The sequence below is a fragment of the Apodemus sylvaticus genome, chromosome 1, assembly GCF_947179515.1.
Source record: "Apodemus sylvaticus chromosome 1, mApoSyl1.1, whole genome shotgun sequence".
NCBI classification, from domain to species: domain Eukaryota; kingdom Metazoa; phylum Chordata; class Mammalia; order Rodentia; family Muridae; genus Apodemus; species Apodemus sylvaticus.
The window spans coordinates 183,443,434-183,457,974 of record NC_067472.1 but is presented as its reverse complement, the minus strand read 5'-3'; the positions used below and the strand labels follow the sequence as shown (position 1 = coordinate 183,457,974).

Here is a 14,541-nt window from a genome sequence, read left to right as displayed (position 1 = left end):
TTGCAACTCTCCTCGCGACTTCTTAACTCAGAACTGAAACTCCTCTCCGAAGTGGGAGTTTTCTGTCTTAACCCCTGGGGAGGCTGAGGCAGGATTGCTGAGAGTTCAGGGCATCCTGGGAGAAAGTGAGACGGGGCTCTAGTGACCAGGCCTTAAAACCTCTGTCTTAACATCTGTACTGTATGGTCTTCCTTGAGGCACTAAGAGGAGGGATAAGTGGTGGGTGGCCAGGAGGGGGGACGATGATTTCAGAATAATTGACCAGGAGTCAATGGGCATTGTTGGAAGGACTCTGTCTCAATAAATAAACAACACGTAGCTTACTTTCATGGTGGTACGCCCCTTTATTCCAGCACTCAGGAGGCAGAGGCAGATAGATTTCTGAGTTCAAGCCAGCCTGGTGTACATAGTAAGTCCCAGGGCTACGTAGTAGGACCCAGTCTCAAAAAACACAAAACAAACACACACACACACACACACACACACACACAAATGAGAAAACAAACCTCGGTGTGGTTGTGGTGGCTTACACACAAAATACCCTTAACATTTGAGGAATAGACTGGGCCATCACCGGCTCTGGCCAACCTGGGCTACCTACCTAGTGAATACCTGTCTCAAAAAGGTGCGATGGAGTGGCTGGAGAGATAGCTAAGTGGTTAAGAATATTAGCTGCTTCTGCAGACCACCAGGGTTCCATCCATTCCCAGCACTCACCTGGTGACTAACAACTGTCTGTAACTTCAGTTCCAGGGGACTCCAGGGATCCAATGCCCTCTTTTGGCCTCTTCGGACCTCAGGAAAACACATAGTGCACAGACATATGCAGGCAAAATACTCATATGCATAGGAATAAATGAGCTAATATATAATATACATTATGATGTGTGTGTGTGTGTGTGTGTATTATAATATCAGGGTAGGGACTCCTACCCTAATAGATCCCCTATACCTGGGAGGCTGAGATGTTCCTACATATATTTGAAATTTTAAAGGTAGAGGAGCTGGGTATAGCAAAGCCCTGTCTCAAGACAAAACAAAATAAAACAAAACCCAACAACAAACTAGTAAGTAGTCTAGAAGGTTGTTTAACTTGGGAGGCGGAGGCGGAGGCAGAGGCAGCTGGATTTCTCTGAGAGGGCAGCTTGCTCTACAGAGGGAGTTCCAGGTCAGCCAAGGTTACAAAGTGAGACATTGTCTCAATAGTAAATTAACAGGTAAAACTAAATGAATTTTTCTCTGGTAGGACTCCCCACATCCCTCTATGATTTGGACTTGGACTCAGTGCTCTCCCTCCTGTGTGTGGAGGGCAGACTGGAATCCTCCCCACAACTAGACCACAGCTCAGATAGGTGCAACAGGCTCTATTTATAAAACTGTGGTAATTCTTGAGGCAGAGCCCAACTTAGGGCTGGCAATCTCTAGGAGAGATACCTGACAGTAAAAAAAGCAACAGTAGCGACATTGTCCGGGGCTTAGCCACGCCCCTTCTGTGTACACATGCCCTTTACCAAGGCCTTCACCCTCCCAGGTGATTCCCAGGAAACAAAGGGGGAAATTAAAGCTGAGCATAGAATGCAGGAATCGGCAGGATGGATCAGTGGTTTCAGACACACACACACACCACCACCACCACCACCACCACCACCACCACCACCACCACTATCACTCCTGAAAACCTGAGATCAATCCCTGGAGCATGTTGAAGGTGAGGAGTGACTCCTATAAGTCATAGTGCATGTCTATAATCTTAGGACTGGGGGGGTGGGGAGAGAGAGAGAGAGAGAGAGAGAGAGAGAGTAGGATTGGAGGTCCGAGGCCATCCTCAGGTACATTGTGAGTTCAAGAACAGCCTGGATTATGTGAGAATCCTGTCACCAACAAATATAGAAAGAGACAGGACAGACAGCCGCGATGGCGCTCACTTATAATCCTAAGACTAAAAGGAGGGAGAGGCAGGAGATTTACAAAGCGCCAGGTCTGGAGAGATCGCTCAGCAGTTAAGCGCACTTGCTGCTTTTGCAGAGCACCTGGGTTCAGTTCCCAGCCTCACATGTCAGCTCACAGCCATCTGTAACTCATTTTCCAGAGGTTCCGGTGCCCTCTTTTGGCCTCTGAAGGCACACCAGGCAAATATGTGGTACACTTGCAAGCAAACTATCTATCCATCCGTACATATAAACATGAAATATCTTTTCTGAAAAAATGAAAAGCAGAAAAGAACCAATATTGTTGAGTTCACATCTTTCACGTGGCTCACAACTTATCGACTCCAGTTCCAGGGGATCTAATGCCCTCTTCTGGCCACTGTCAGAACTGCACCCAAATGCACACACTCCGCGCCCGCGCCCCCCCCCACATATTCATACACACACTGCTTTAAAAAATAATATATTTTTTAAAAGTTTAGTCTTAACCTGGTGGTGATGTTTCACACCTTTAATCTCAGCACTTGGGAGGCAGAGGCAGGTGGATCTCTAAGTTCAAGGCAAGCCTGGCCTACAGAGTGAATTCTAGGACAGCCAGGGCTACACAGGGAAAGCCTGTCTCAAGCAAACAAACAAACAAACAAAAACAAACAAACCAAAAAAAAAGTCTTATCTGAGTGAAGTTTAATCTTCAGCACCTGAAAATGAAGAGTATTATATATAGACATATATACATACGTGTCACATATATGTATATATAATTATTTAAAGTCTGTGGAAGGATTACACGTTATGTACAAGTACAAGCCCAATTGGGCCCTGACCTCTTTGTTGCTTGTTCTTTTTTTTTCTAAGACAGGGTCTCTCTGTGTAGCCTTGGCTGTCATGAAACTGACTCTGAAGACCAGGCTGGCCTTGAACTCAGAGATCTGCCTGCCTCTGCCTCCCAAGTGCTGGGGGCTGATACCACCACTGCTACACCACCCTGCTTTTTTTTCCTTAAATTTATTTTTATTTTTATTTCATAGACATTGGTATTTTGCTTAGTTGCATGTCTATGTGAGGCTGTTGGAGCCTCTGGAACTGGAGTCATAGACAGTTGTGAGCCGCCATGTGAGTGCTGGGATTTGAACTCAGGACCTCTGGAAGAGCAGACAGCACTCTGAGCTGCTGAGCCAACCCCCCCTTTTTTTTTGAGACAAGCTTTCTATGTGTCAGCCTGGCTGTCCTGGAACTTACGCTGTAAATGGAGCTCAGACATCCACCGGCTTCTGCATCACCACTGTTGGGGTTAAAGGTGTGCACCATCACTAAGGGCTCGAAACTCTTGATTCTTTTGTTTCAGTATCAGGAGCGCCACACACCTTATTTTATCTTTTATATTTTTGAGACAGTTTTAAGTGGTTCACTTGAACTCAGTATATAGCCAAGGATGGTCTTGAACATCTGAACCTCCTGCTACCACATCCCAAGTGCTGGGATGACAGGTGTGTGCCAACAAATCTAGCTGCACACTTGGATTCTGCAATAGGTAGGGACTCAGCAGATATCCATATACCTATAGACAGATGACTACATATATTCACACAAGAGGCCCAAAATGTCTGCCTTACTAATTTTTTTAAAAGGTCACAGATAGATGGATTAAGACAAGATGAAGGCGGAGGATGAGGAATGGAGGTAGTGCCTAGCAGTCAGACACTAACACGGGGCAAGATGGTGTGTCTCAACAAAGGACTGTGTCTGACGCAGGTCTCCTCCCTGAGAAGACAAATTCAGAAGAGGAAAGGGAAGCCACAGGACACGGTCACTTGCTGGCCACCTCCTTCTGGAGTGCTATCACTTACCAGAGGCATTTCCGACCCTTATTTTTTTTTTCCTTCGATAAGCAAAAAAAGAAAGGACAGAAAGGGGCCAGCCAGCCATGGGTCGTGGTGGCACACAGCTGTAATCCCTGGATTGGGAAGGTAGAAGCAGAAAGATGAGGCTCAAGAACATCTTCACCGTAATGAGTTCGAAGTCAACCTAGACTGTGTGAGACCCTTTCTCAAGTCAAAGAGGCGGGGGCATATTAAGAAAGAGCGAAAAGAGACACTGAGGGACACACAGGAGAAAGTTAGTTTTCAGGGTTCTGTGCTCAAAGTTGTGTTTGTGTGCATTTAATGGGGGCGGGGGGGGGCTGTATGCGGTACCTTTGCTAGACAGAAAGTTTGAAGGAAAAGAGCCCCGTGAGAACATTTTTATGAACTTCTGGGAAATTACCTAAAGGCACCTTCGAAGAAAGTTACTGGTTCTTCTGACCTAATATGCTGAGGGGCCTTTAAAAAAAAAAAAAAGACTAGAGCTCACTATGTTCAAAGCATAGACTGGCTTTGAACTTGTGACTATCTTTTTCAGCTTCTTCAGTATTGGGAATACAGAAGCGATCCACTAAGCTAAACTTCGTTTCTCAGCCTAAATGGGCGCTGGTGCCGCATTCTTTTAATCCTGAGCCAGGCAGATCTCAGTGAGTTCCAGGCCAGCCTGGTCTACACGGTCAGCTAAGGCTACACAAAGAAACCCTGTCTCGAAAAACCAAATAAATAAATAAATAAATGAAATAAAAATGAGTGCTGCTCTTGTGTAAACGATAGATGAGCCGGCATTACTGCGATAATCCATCATTCTCCCAGCCTTTCACTCTTGTTCAGCCTCCCTGGGCTCTCTACTAAATCTAGTGCCTGCCTGTAAAGAACTACATTTCCCATCGACTTCCGCGCTCAACAATAGGAACGTTTCCTTCCTGCCTGAAGCCTTCTCCGCCTAGATCGTACCAGGCTCCGTCCCGCTGCCACTAAGGTACGGCCTCTCCCCTTACGTCATGGGCCCCAGTTCCCGCCTCTTATGTAAGCCACCGCCCACTCAACCAGGCCGCACCCCCTCGAGGGCGTGGCTTTCTTGCGCCATCCAGAGACCTATTGGGTCTCTCTGTACCATTGGGGCGTGGCTACGGGAACCGGGCGGGCCCATTCCGAACTGCGGCTGTGGCGGTAGCGGCCGTGGCATCTAAGCATGCACGCGACGGGTTTGGCGGCGTCGGCGGGGACGCCCCGGCTGCGTAAGTGGCGTACGTGGCCCGCTGAGGAGATCGGGCGGGCGAGGGTGTGGCGGGGCCCGTCGCGGCGGTTGGCGAGGTCACTCCAGGTCGGACGGAGGTCACGAGGTCCCTCCGTCCGGGACCTGGAGTTTCTAGGTGTGCACAGCGCAGGGATGCCACGTCCGGGTAGGGGGCGCATCGCGGGTAGGTTCTTTAGAAAATTTCCTTTACAAGAAAGCAAGTTGGAGGAAGATTTAGTGCGGTGTTCAGAGAAACGCTACTTCCATTCATTTGCAGTCAGCGATTTGACCTCCTGTGCTCCTCACCTTTCCGAGGCTCGCTGGTGCCCACGAGCTGTCACCCACGCTCCACAGTATGGCCCCTGGACACTCCCTGTGCGGACAGGGCCATATTTACGTCCCATTTACGATCACAACCAGTGCATACTGTCCTGCTAACCTCCTTTTTCCAGCTCTGTTAACCTCTTTCCCCAAATGTGAATTTGAATTCCCCCTGGTCTCTTACTATATATCTATGTCCCGTTTGTTTTATTTAGTCATCTAGCATACCTTGCTCTAGTGAACCTTGTGCCAGGCCCCGGGCTGGAATTTGGGTACACACTAGTAACTACCAAAGCTCTGGTCCCTGCTTTCTTACAATTAGAGTTCAGGAGTTGAAGATAGACACTTTCCAAGGAAGGAAATGTGTTGTCAACTAGAGTAGTTGGGGAGTAAGTAGTAAGAACCAGAGAGTGTGTGTGTAATCCAGATTGTGACTAGGGTTTGAGGAGGCTCCATTTACCCCTTGACACTCTGTGACATGTGACCTGCCGGCATGTATCCCTGTCATAGAGCTGCCAATACAGAGCGATGGAACTGCTGTGATAGAAGCGTGGGGGAGGGGTCGTGGTGCACACCTGTAACCCCAGCACTTGGGAGTTGGAGAGAAGAGGGTTGCATGTGTTTAAAGAAAATGGTGGGAAAAGACAGGGGTGGGTTCCCAGAGAGGGCTCCAGCGAGGGCGCCTGCCACCAAGCCTGACTATCCGAGATGGATGTGTGGTGGACACACAAACACACACAGACGAATTAGTTTTTGTTAATAGACAAGAGGTGTGGAGTGCACAGGGTTGGGGCTGGGATGGAGGTGTGGAACTCAGTTGTTTCTTCTGGAAGTCTCCTTGCGTCCTTGAAGAGCGTGTGCCTAAGGACAAAAGACCTAGGGGGTTCCTGGAGAGGAAGGCAGTGGAGGCCTGTGCCATCAAGATACACAGTCGAGTTGATGGTGAGGGGGGAAGTCAGGAGCCAGGCTCTGGGAGAGGGTGGTTCTGGGTTGATGGGACTGTGTGTTAAGGCAAAGAGTTTGTCAAAGTCGGGACCTGAGAGGCCTTGGGACTGGGGCCAGAGCCGCTGACAGGGCAGGGCTGAGGGCAGGTCACACAGGGCTGACCCGGTATTAGAATTTGATTCTCAGCATGGTGGTCCTTGCTCTCGGGCAGAGGATGAAAAGTTCACGTTCGTTCACTTAAAGGGATCACACAGGTGATGCGCCTGCGAGGCAAGTAAGGCACTTGTCCTTCAAGCACTTTTAAGGCAGAGGCAGGAGGATTACCCATGAGTTCAAAGCCAACCGGGGTTACAGAGTGAGTCCCAGGATAGAATGAGCTACATAGTGAGTCTTTTAAAAACAAAAAGATAACTATATCAGAGGATCTCAGAGCTAAGGGTGGTACACCCAGCTGCTTGGAAGGGAGAGGCAGGGTCTTAAGTTCCTTCCAAGTTAGCCGCGCCTGGGGAACTTAGTAAGACTCTGGTTTGGTTTTTGGGTTGCTTTGTTCGTTTGTCTTCCTTTCGAGACAGGTTCCTGCTATGTAACCACGGCTGTCCTGGAGCTCACCATGAGACCAGGTTGCTCTCAAACCTGCAGAGATCCATCCGCCTCTGCCTCCTCAGCCTTGGGATCAAAGGCACCCACCAGCACACCCCAGCAAGACCCTGTCTGTAAAGTAAAAGGGCCGGAGATGCAGCTAAGTGTGAGAATTCCTGCTTAACACGCACAAGGCCCTGGTTTCCAGTGCTCGGTACTTAAAAAAAAAATCTCTGGCTATCCACTGGAGACTTCCTTCAATGGGACTAAGAATAGGTAAGGAACCTGCGCTCCAGAAAATCGTGAGTTTGAGGTTAGCCTGAGCTACATAGCAGAGCCCTGACTCAAAAAAAAAAAAAAAAAAAAAAAAAAAAAACCAGAAAGAAAAAGAAAAGTAGGTGGGAACAGGCGAGCCGCTTAAGCGTCTTCTCTTCCTGTCGTCCAATAGGCAACAACAGGGACGGAAGCGAAGGTGAGGCACTGTGAGAGGCTGGATATCAGAGGGGAGTAGGTGAGCAGAAAGGTGAGGCCTGGGCCAGCCGTGGCTGTGAGATTGCACTCTGTGGGAGGAGAGCATAGTGGAGAATTAGGTCACCCGTTTCTGAGAGCTGGAAAGGAGCCACCCCAGAGAATGTCTGGGAAGGCAGAGCACTTGTCATCTTATCTGCTGCTAGGTCTTCAGCAGGGCCTTACTGACAGACGCACCAGCCAGTGAGAAATGTGAGGTGAATCGGTAGTTTTGTGGCGTCTCCGGAGCAGGGTTGGAGGTTGGTACCATCCAGGTCGAGGACCAGATGCTCATAGGAGGGGAACGAGCCGGGCCGGAGGGCTAGGCCCGTTGTCCTAGATACATGGAGGGCAGAGGCAGAAGGGTCTTGAGTTCAAGACCAACCTGGGCCAGCTATATCATGAGAGTCTTTTCCTAAAATGGTGAGGGACGAGCTCGGAAAACAACTCAGTCAAGCCAAGTGCACCTGCTCAAGTGGAGGGCCTGAGTTTGCACCCACGGAAATAGCCAGGCATGGCAGTTCCTGCTGTGGCCTAGGCCTTCACAGGCCAAGACAGAATTCCAAGGGCTCATCACCTGCCCCGTGTAGCCGGATCCGTGAGCTACAGGTTCAGTGAGAGATCTAGTCTCAAAATGTAAGGTGGAGAGTGATTGGGAAAGACAGCTGTTGTTGGCCTCTGCACACACATGCACCCTGCGCACACACAAACTCACTACTGAAGAACACTTGTTGCTCATGCAGAGGAGCGGGTTTGCCCCCTAGCACCCACATGGTGGTTCACAGCAGCAGACGAAACTCAATACACATATAAATAAGTCTTTAAAAACAGGGTGGCACACGCTCACGCACACCTCACCTCGGCCTCCTGAGTGCTGGGGTTGCCGATGTGAGCTGCTGTGCCCAGCTGACCTGGTCGAGACAGTCAGCTCGATAGACTGCAGAAAAGGCAGCTTCCCCGCGGTCTGACTGCTCCTCCCAGTGTGCAGTCTCAGTCTTACCACAGTTCCCTGGGCTCAACCGCCAGTACCCGGGACCCTGGGGCTACCCCGTGTCTGCAGACACTGCCTCCCACCCCTGCTTAGAAGAGGTAGGGGATTCCTCTCACTTCCTCTCCTCAGCCCAGTTCCACACAGCTTCCATGTCTGGCCCGCAGGCTCAGTACTTAAGTGGCTACTGCCTATGTCTCCACCCCAGCCCTGTGCGCCACGTTCTCTAGCCTAGCCCGCTCCGCTGCCTCCACTTCCCAGATTTCCCCCGCCAAGTCAGATGGAACTTTTTACAGATAAAAGTTGGGGTTTTGTTTTTGTTGTATGTCATGCAGGGGAATTGAACCCTGGACCCTGTGCTTGCATGTGGATGCCCGAGGTCAGCCGGATTTCACTCCTCAGGCACTAGCAACTTCGGGTTTGGGATTGTTTTTTGTTAATTATTTGTGTGTCTGCGTGTATCGGTAGAGGCCAGAAGTGGGGTATTGAACACCGACCAGCTCCCTGGTGGTCGTGGGTACTGGGGCCTGAACTTGGGTCCTCCGGAAGAGCAGCAAGCCCTCCTCGTGACTCAGTTTCCCAGCCCTTCCTCCTCGTTGTTAGTTTTGCTTTGTATTTTTGGGAGAGGATTGTTTGGTTTTTGAGATATCCCTGGCAAACTGTGGGTATTCCTCCTGGCTCTCCTGGACCTTGCTATGTAGACCAGGTTGGCCTGGGGCAGAGATCCTCCTGCCTCTGCCTCCCACGTCCTGGAATGAGAGACTTGCAGCACTGCACCCGCTGGGCTAGCCCTTGATGTGGGCGTGGTCCCATAGTGCCTGTAAGACTTTGAGCCTCGCTGTCCTGGCCTTGGCTTCCTCTATGAACTGTGGGTAGAAGCGCGCCTCCGCACCTCCTTGAGAAGTCCATAGCCTCACCTGGTACATCTTACCTCTGTGACTTAGCAGCTCACACCCAAGCTCTCCAAGGTGTCCCTCCCTTCCCAGAGCCTGTCCCTTAACCCTTATGCTTCGGCCTGAATTGGGACATCTTTAGTGATAACTTAAACTGGAAATCGCCTCAGTTGGATTGGCTGGCTGTGAGTGAGTGAGCGTAGCCTTTGTGTTGCACACACCGCGCGCGCGCGATCGCGCCCCGTATGAGCCAATGAGCTTCCCATAGGCTGCCCAAGAGGGCGCCTGCCCACTCTAAGCTCGTCTGGGAACTGGGGCATCCAGCTGTGAACAAGGGGCCCACGCCCGCCCCAGGGACCCGACAGTGAGCAAGAGAAAAACAGCAGCTCATCTGCCCGTGGTTGCCCAGTGCAGCAGACTCCAGTGGAGGGTGGGCTGGGGGGGGGGGGGGGCGCCAGACCGTGGGGCAGAGAGCCGGGAGCCCAGTCGGGGACCTCTAGGAGCAGAAGTTTGTTTGTCATGGCTGCATAGGATTTGTGCAGAGTAGACCCCAAGATGAAGGAGCTCTCGCCATTATCACTTGTAGAGACAGAAAATGAGGGGTAAATGGTGGGCGGGTGACAGATGGATAAGTACAGAATGGGTGATGGACAGATGAATGAATGCATGGACAGATGAATGAATGATGGGTAAGTCGATGAATGGGTGAATCGACGGCAGCCCGTCTGACGTCACAGCAGCGTCTATTTGGTGACCCTTGCTCCAGCTGTGGCCAGAGAGAGTGGAGGACCCCAGGCAGAATTACTGAGCTCCTCCCCTTCTCTGTGCAGCCTCAAAGCGGAGGGTCCCAGCGTCCCAGCCAGGCATGACTGATCCACACCAGTTTTTCGACGACACAAGTTCGGCCCCGAGCCGGGGCTATGGAGGCCAGCCGTCACCGGGTGGTCTGGGTTACCCCACCTCTTCACCCGAGGCAGCCTTCCTGGCCGCCCCTATGTCCAACATGGCGATGGCCTACGGGAGCAGCCTGGCCGCGCACGGCAAGGAGCTGGTGGATAAGAACGTGAGTGGGCTCAGCGGTGGGTGTAGGCTGGGAGCCCACGGCTGACGGGCGGGGGCCACGGGGCCTTAGGCCTGCCCTTTACCTCTCCAGATCGACCGCTTCATCCCCGTCAGCAAGCTCAAGTACTACTTCGCCGTGGACACGGTGTACGTGGGCAAGAAGCTGGGACTGCTTGTCTTCCCCTACCTTCACCAGGTGAGCAGCCGCCTCAGCGCCTGCCAGGAAGTGGGGGGGTGGGGGCGGGACGGGGACCCCCGCCCTGGGGCGCTGCCACTGCCCCAACTCTCTCCACAGGACTGGGAGGTGCAGTACCAGCAGGACACCCCAGTGGCCCCTCGCTTCGACATCAATGCTCCAGACCTCTACATTCCAGGTTGTCCCCTCCCACCGCCTGGCATGGCTGGGGCAGGCGTCTGGGTGCCTGGCACCCAACAGGGCTTCCCTCCCCTGATGAGTGTCTGTCTTCCACAGCCATGGCTTTCATCACCTACATCTTGGTGGCCGGCCTTGCCCTGGGGACCCAAGACAGGTAAGGCTCCTGGAGCAGGGGACGACATGGGGATGGATCTATGAGGCCAGGAGCCATCAGAGAGGTCTCAGCTCTCCTGTCCTGGGACAGCCCCACCTTGTGGCCAGTCACCTCAGTGACACCTTTCACTCATCCACGTGAAACCCATCAAACCGGTTTGTACCTGGCTGTCTTCTAGATCCAACCTTCCTTCCTCTTGGCTGTCACCCACAGTCCCTTAAATAAGTTGCTCCTTCACCCCTTATACTCTCACCCTAGCAGCAACTAAAAGCTCTAAGAGGTGGGCCTGCCCCCCCATCCTGTAAGCTATCCATGGCTCGAAGGTCAAGCAGCTCACCCAGCCCTCCTGCCGCCGCCCCCCCCCCACTGCCGCCGCTGCCTCAGGGCCCTTGCACATCCAGTTAGTTCACTGACACAGGAATGTGCTCTTCCCCTCCTTCCGGCACCTGCTCCTTCCCCAGGTTCCCATCCTGTGTCATTTCCTAACCTGCAGGCTGACCAGGCCCCACCCACCTCTCCCTCACTGTCACCTGCTCCTTCCCCCCACCTCCACATCAAAAACAAGTGTCACAGAACTAGTGTATTCCTTGCTGAGGCTCCAAGATGGAGCAGGGCCCCTTCCCCACTAGTTCCTGACTTCAGGCTTCAGCCCAGCTCTTCTTTCTTGAGGGAAGAACCTTCCTGGTACGCCTCACAGGGCTCTGAGGTCCCCGTCTAAGCCCTGATTTTAGTGTCACTGTCTAGGGGCAGACCCAGCTCCTTGGCAGTCTCTGTTCCCTCTCCAGTGCCATCAACACGGGGCTGCCCTGTGAGGCTCAGGAGATGTCTCTTCCGGCAGGTTCTCCCCAGACCTCCTGGGACTGCAGGCGAGCTCTGCACTGGCCTGGCTGACTCTGGAAGTCGTAGCCATCCTGCTCAGTCTCTACCTGGTCACTGTCAACACCGACCTTACCACCATTGACCTGGTGGCCTTCTTGGGCTACAAATATGTGGGGTGAGTGCTCCTCCCCTGCCTGCCAGTCCCAGATCTTGGCCTCTTCCTCACACTGGCTCCCCTCCCCCTCCCCCTCAGGATGATTGGCGGGGTCCTCACAGGCCTGCTGTTTGGAAAGATTGGCTACTACCTGGTGCTGGCCTGGTGCTGCGTGTCCATTTTTGTGTTCATGGTGAGTGGGACTTGGGATGGGCACGGCTGAGGCCACGGGGCCTCCTGGGCAGGCTTGGGGACATCTTGGGAGCATCCAAGTACCAAATCTGGGGTCTAGGAGCACCTCCTGGAAGAGGGAGACTCTTATATGGGCCTAATGCGAGCGGGCGCCAGCCAGGATGCTAGGCCAGGGCCAGGGTTGCCCAGGACGCAGGCGCCTCTTGGGCTCTCACTTCTGTTCCTAGATGCTGGACTTTCTGCCAGCATGCCCAGAGTCCCTCCAGGTGGGGTCGAGAGGCCATGGGGCCATGGTGAGGGGGTTCTAATCTGTACTTGGAGTGAGTCACCTCCTACTTAAGCCTCAGTTTCTTTCGTAAAATGGGATGCCTGGTGACTGCACCTGGGATCTCAGGAGACTTAGACTGAGCGTGAGGGGGAAGCAGAGGGTGACACTGACTGTCCCACAAGCACAAGCCTTGTCATCTTGTTACGTTAAGGGAGTTGGGGCATGGCTCTAGCAGGAAGGAAGGCCTCACTTCAATCCTTGGACCCCCACATTAAAAAAAAAAAAAAAAGCCCAGAGTGGATATCCTCTTACAGTCTCAGAGCTAGGAATGTGGGGGCAGGGGTCTGGAGCTAACTGGTCTACCAGCATAGCCTACTGGGTAAATGCTTGGTTAATAAGAGACCCTGTCTGGAAAAAAAGAAGGACCCCCCCCAGGGGTCCTCTGGCCCCCACAGATATTATGTATACATACATACACACACACACATCCAAAAAAATATCTGGGACTGTGAGGCGGCTAAGCAGGCCCTTGTCCCCAAGCCTGACAACTCTGAAGTCCTAGCTTTGGAACCTACGTGGTGGAAGGAGGGAACTGACTCCCGCAGGCTGTGCTGACGTTCATACCAGAGCTCAAGTAGATTGCAGGAAGCTTGAGGCCACCTTGGTCCACATTTCAAGATCCTGCCCTCTCTTCCAGTGAGAGAGGGAAAGGGGGGCATCTGAGCAAAACCCAAAAGAAAATGGCTCTTGTAGTTTGTCTTCTGGAGCTGGCGTGTTTGGGGAGTGTTATTCTGTGGTAGGGCACTGGGCTAGTGTCTGCGAGGATCTGCATTGCATGAAGGAGGGCACTGCCTCCCGGTGGGTGGAAGCAGCCAGACCGCGCTCTTCAGGCCGGGCGCCTACAATTGTTAGCAGAGCCCCAACTGGCCTTTGCCTCTGCAGCTCACTGTGGTTTGCTCAGGAACACAGAGGGGCAGGGATTCACCCCGGGCTGCTTGGCACTTACGGGTCCCCCACGCTGACCCTCTTTCCCCTTGCTACCCAGATCCGGACCCTGCGGCTCAAGATCCTGGCCCAGGCTGCGGCCGAAGGAGTGCCGGTGCGCGGGGCGCGGAACCAGCTGCGCATGTACCTGACCATGGCGGTGGCGGCTGCGCAGCCGGTGCTCATGTACTGGCTCACCTTCCACCTTGTACGGTGAGCTGCCGGCCTGGCCTCCAGCTCCCACGCTCATCTCGCTTAACCAGGGCCCCTGCGCGCCCTCCCTCCCAGCCAAGGTGCTCCTGTCGCCTGCTGCACATCCGCAACAATAAACCTGATGGGCTCGGCGCGGCCTCCGCTCCTGACCGGCAGAGGGCGCTGGGGAGCGGAAAGGGCTGCGAGTTTAATAAGTCAGTGGGGGGCCTTCTCCTTCTTCTTCTCCTGTTTCTTCTCCTTCTGTTTCTTCTCCTTCTTCACTTTGGGTTTCTTGGCCTTGTCTGAGGAGCGTTCATGCTTCTTGCAGCCAGCGGCGTGCTCCTGGAGAGCCGAGGACGGTGGGTAGGAGAGGAGGTGGCCCCGCCCCACCCACCCGGCCGGGAGCCTAACCTGCCCATGACCATGGCGGGGAACAGGCTGGGGACGGACGAGGGACAGCCTCTTACCTTCCCCTCTGCCTCCGAGTCGCTGGAGCTGCTGCTGCTGCTGGAGTCGGAGGAGCTGCCAGGGCCATGCTGGATGGGGATGGGGTGGGGGTGACAGTGAGGACGAGAACCCGCACGAGCAGCTTCCAACCCACACTGGGAGGCTGATGTGTGGACGACGACCCAGGACGGAAGCCAGTCCTCATCTCGGGCCCTCGGGACGCGATGCCGGTGGGGAAGTGACTTACCCTCGGCTTGTGGGCAGCGCCTGCCTCTGGCCGGCCCGGCGCTTTAAGAGGACAGTGTTTGGGGTCTCCCACTTGTCCTGCCCCCTCTGGCTTCTTAGAACCAGGGCCCAGGGCTGCGGAGGAGAGGGGAGTTAACACGGCTTGTGTAGGCGACCGAGCGGCCCGTCAGTGGGAATCCCACCCAGGCTTTGAGTCCCGGATTTCGCCGCAAATCCACCACTCACTCCCGGGGAGCGTACCTGCGGCCAAGTCAAACTCCATGGCAGTGACCAGGCTGGACGGCCCGAAGCTTTAGGCCGAGCCTAGGGCTGGGGGCGGGGCCTTGCGACCTGCCCACCTCAGGAATTCTGCGCAGCCCCACCCTCCGGACCTTTGTCCCCTCTCCGCTC

At 53.6% G+C, this 14,541-nt stretch overlaps 2 protein-coding genes across 5 annotated transcripts; one reads left to right on the top strand and one right to left on the bottom strand.

Annotated features, from left to right (window-relative positions):
- The first annotated feature begins 4,913 nt into the window (after nt 1-4,913).
- Nucleotides 4,914-13,610, top strand: Yif1b (Yip1 interacting factor homolog B, membrane trafficking protein). 4 transcript variants are annotated; one of them, XM_052167177.1, is made up of 8 exons: nt 4,914-5,025; nt 10,088-10,320; nt 10,411-10,515; nt 10,615-10,693; nt 10,792-10,849; nt 11,688-11,843; nt 11,922-12,015; nt 13,328-13,610. In XM_052167177.1, the coding sequence occupies exons 1-8, from the start codon at nt 4,980-4,982 to the stop codon at nt 13,481-13,483; spliced, it is 927 nt and encodes a 308-aa protein (XP_052023137.1). In that variant the 5' UTR covers nt 4,914-4,979; the 3' UTR covers nt 13,484-13,610. The 4 variants fall into 4 exon arrangements, with proteins under 4 accessions (XP_052023137.1, XP_052023128.1, XP_052023155.1 ...); XM_052167168.1 differs by having other exon boundaries at nt 4,914-5,034; XM_052167195.1 differs by lacking the exon at nt 4,914-5,025 and adding an exon at nt 5,061-5,190.
- On the bottom strand, nt 13,602-14,541 carry C1H19orf33 (chromosome 1 C19orf33 homolog). Its single transcript, XM_052167209.1, has 4 exons — nt 14,392-14,541; nt 14,153-14,265; nt 13,926-13,994; nt 13,602-13,800 (listed from the first exon to the last, which is right to left on the bottom strand). Exons 1-4 carry the CDS (start codon nt 14,411-14,413, stop codon nt 13,675-13,677), a joined length of 330 nt encoding a protein of 109 aa, XP_052023169.1. The 5' UTR covers nt 14,414-14,541; the 3' UTR covers nt 13,602-13,674.

What these genes read in the sequence shown, in the direction of transcription:
- C1H19orf33 (XM_052167209.1), bottom strand. Translation starts at nt 14,413, where the DNA reads ATGGAGTTTGACTTGGCCGCAG. An exon ending in GCGCTGCCCACAAGCCGAGG is followed by an intron (nt 13,995 to 14,152) that starts GTAAGTCACTTC and finishes ATCCCCATCCAG; the next exon opens with CATGGCCCTGGCAGCTCCTC. An exon ending in ACTCGGAGGCAGAGGGGAAG is followed by an intron (nt 13,801 to 13,925) that starts GTAAGAGGCTGT and finishes TCGGCTCTCCAG; the next exon opens with GAGCACGCCGCTGGCTGCAA.
- Yif1b (XM_052167168.1), top strand. Translation starts at nt 4,980, where the DNA reads ATGCACGCGACGGGTTTGGCGGCGTCGGCGGGGACGCCCCGGCTGCGT. An exon ending in GCCCCGGCTGCGTAAGTGGC is followed by an intron (nt 5,035 to 10,087) that starts GTACGTGGCCCG and finishes TTCTCTGTGCAG; the next exon opens with CCTCAAAGCGGAGGGTCCCA. An exon ending in TCCAGACCTCTACATTCCAG is followed by an intron (nt 10,694 to 10,791) that starts GTTGTCCCCTCC and finishes TGTCTTCCACAG; the next exon opens with CCATGGCTTTCATCACCTAC.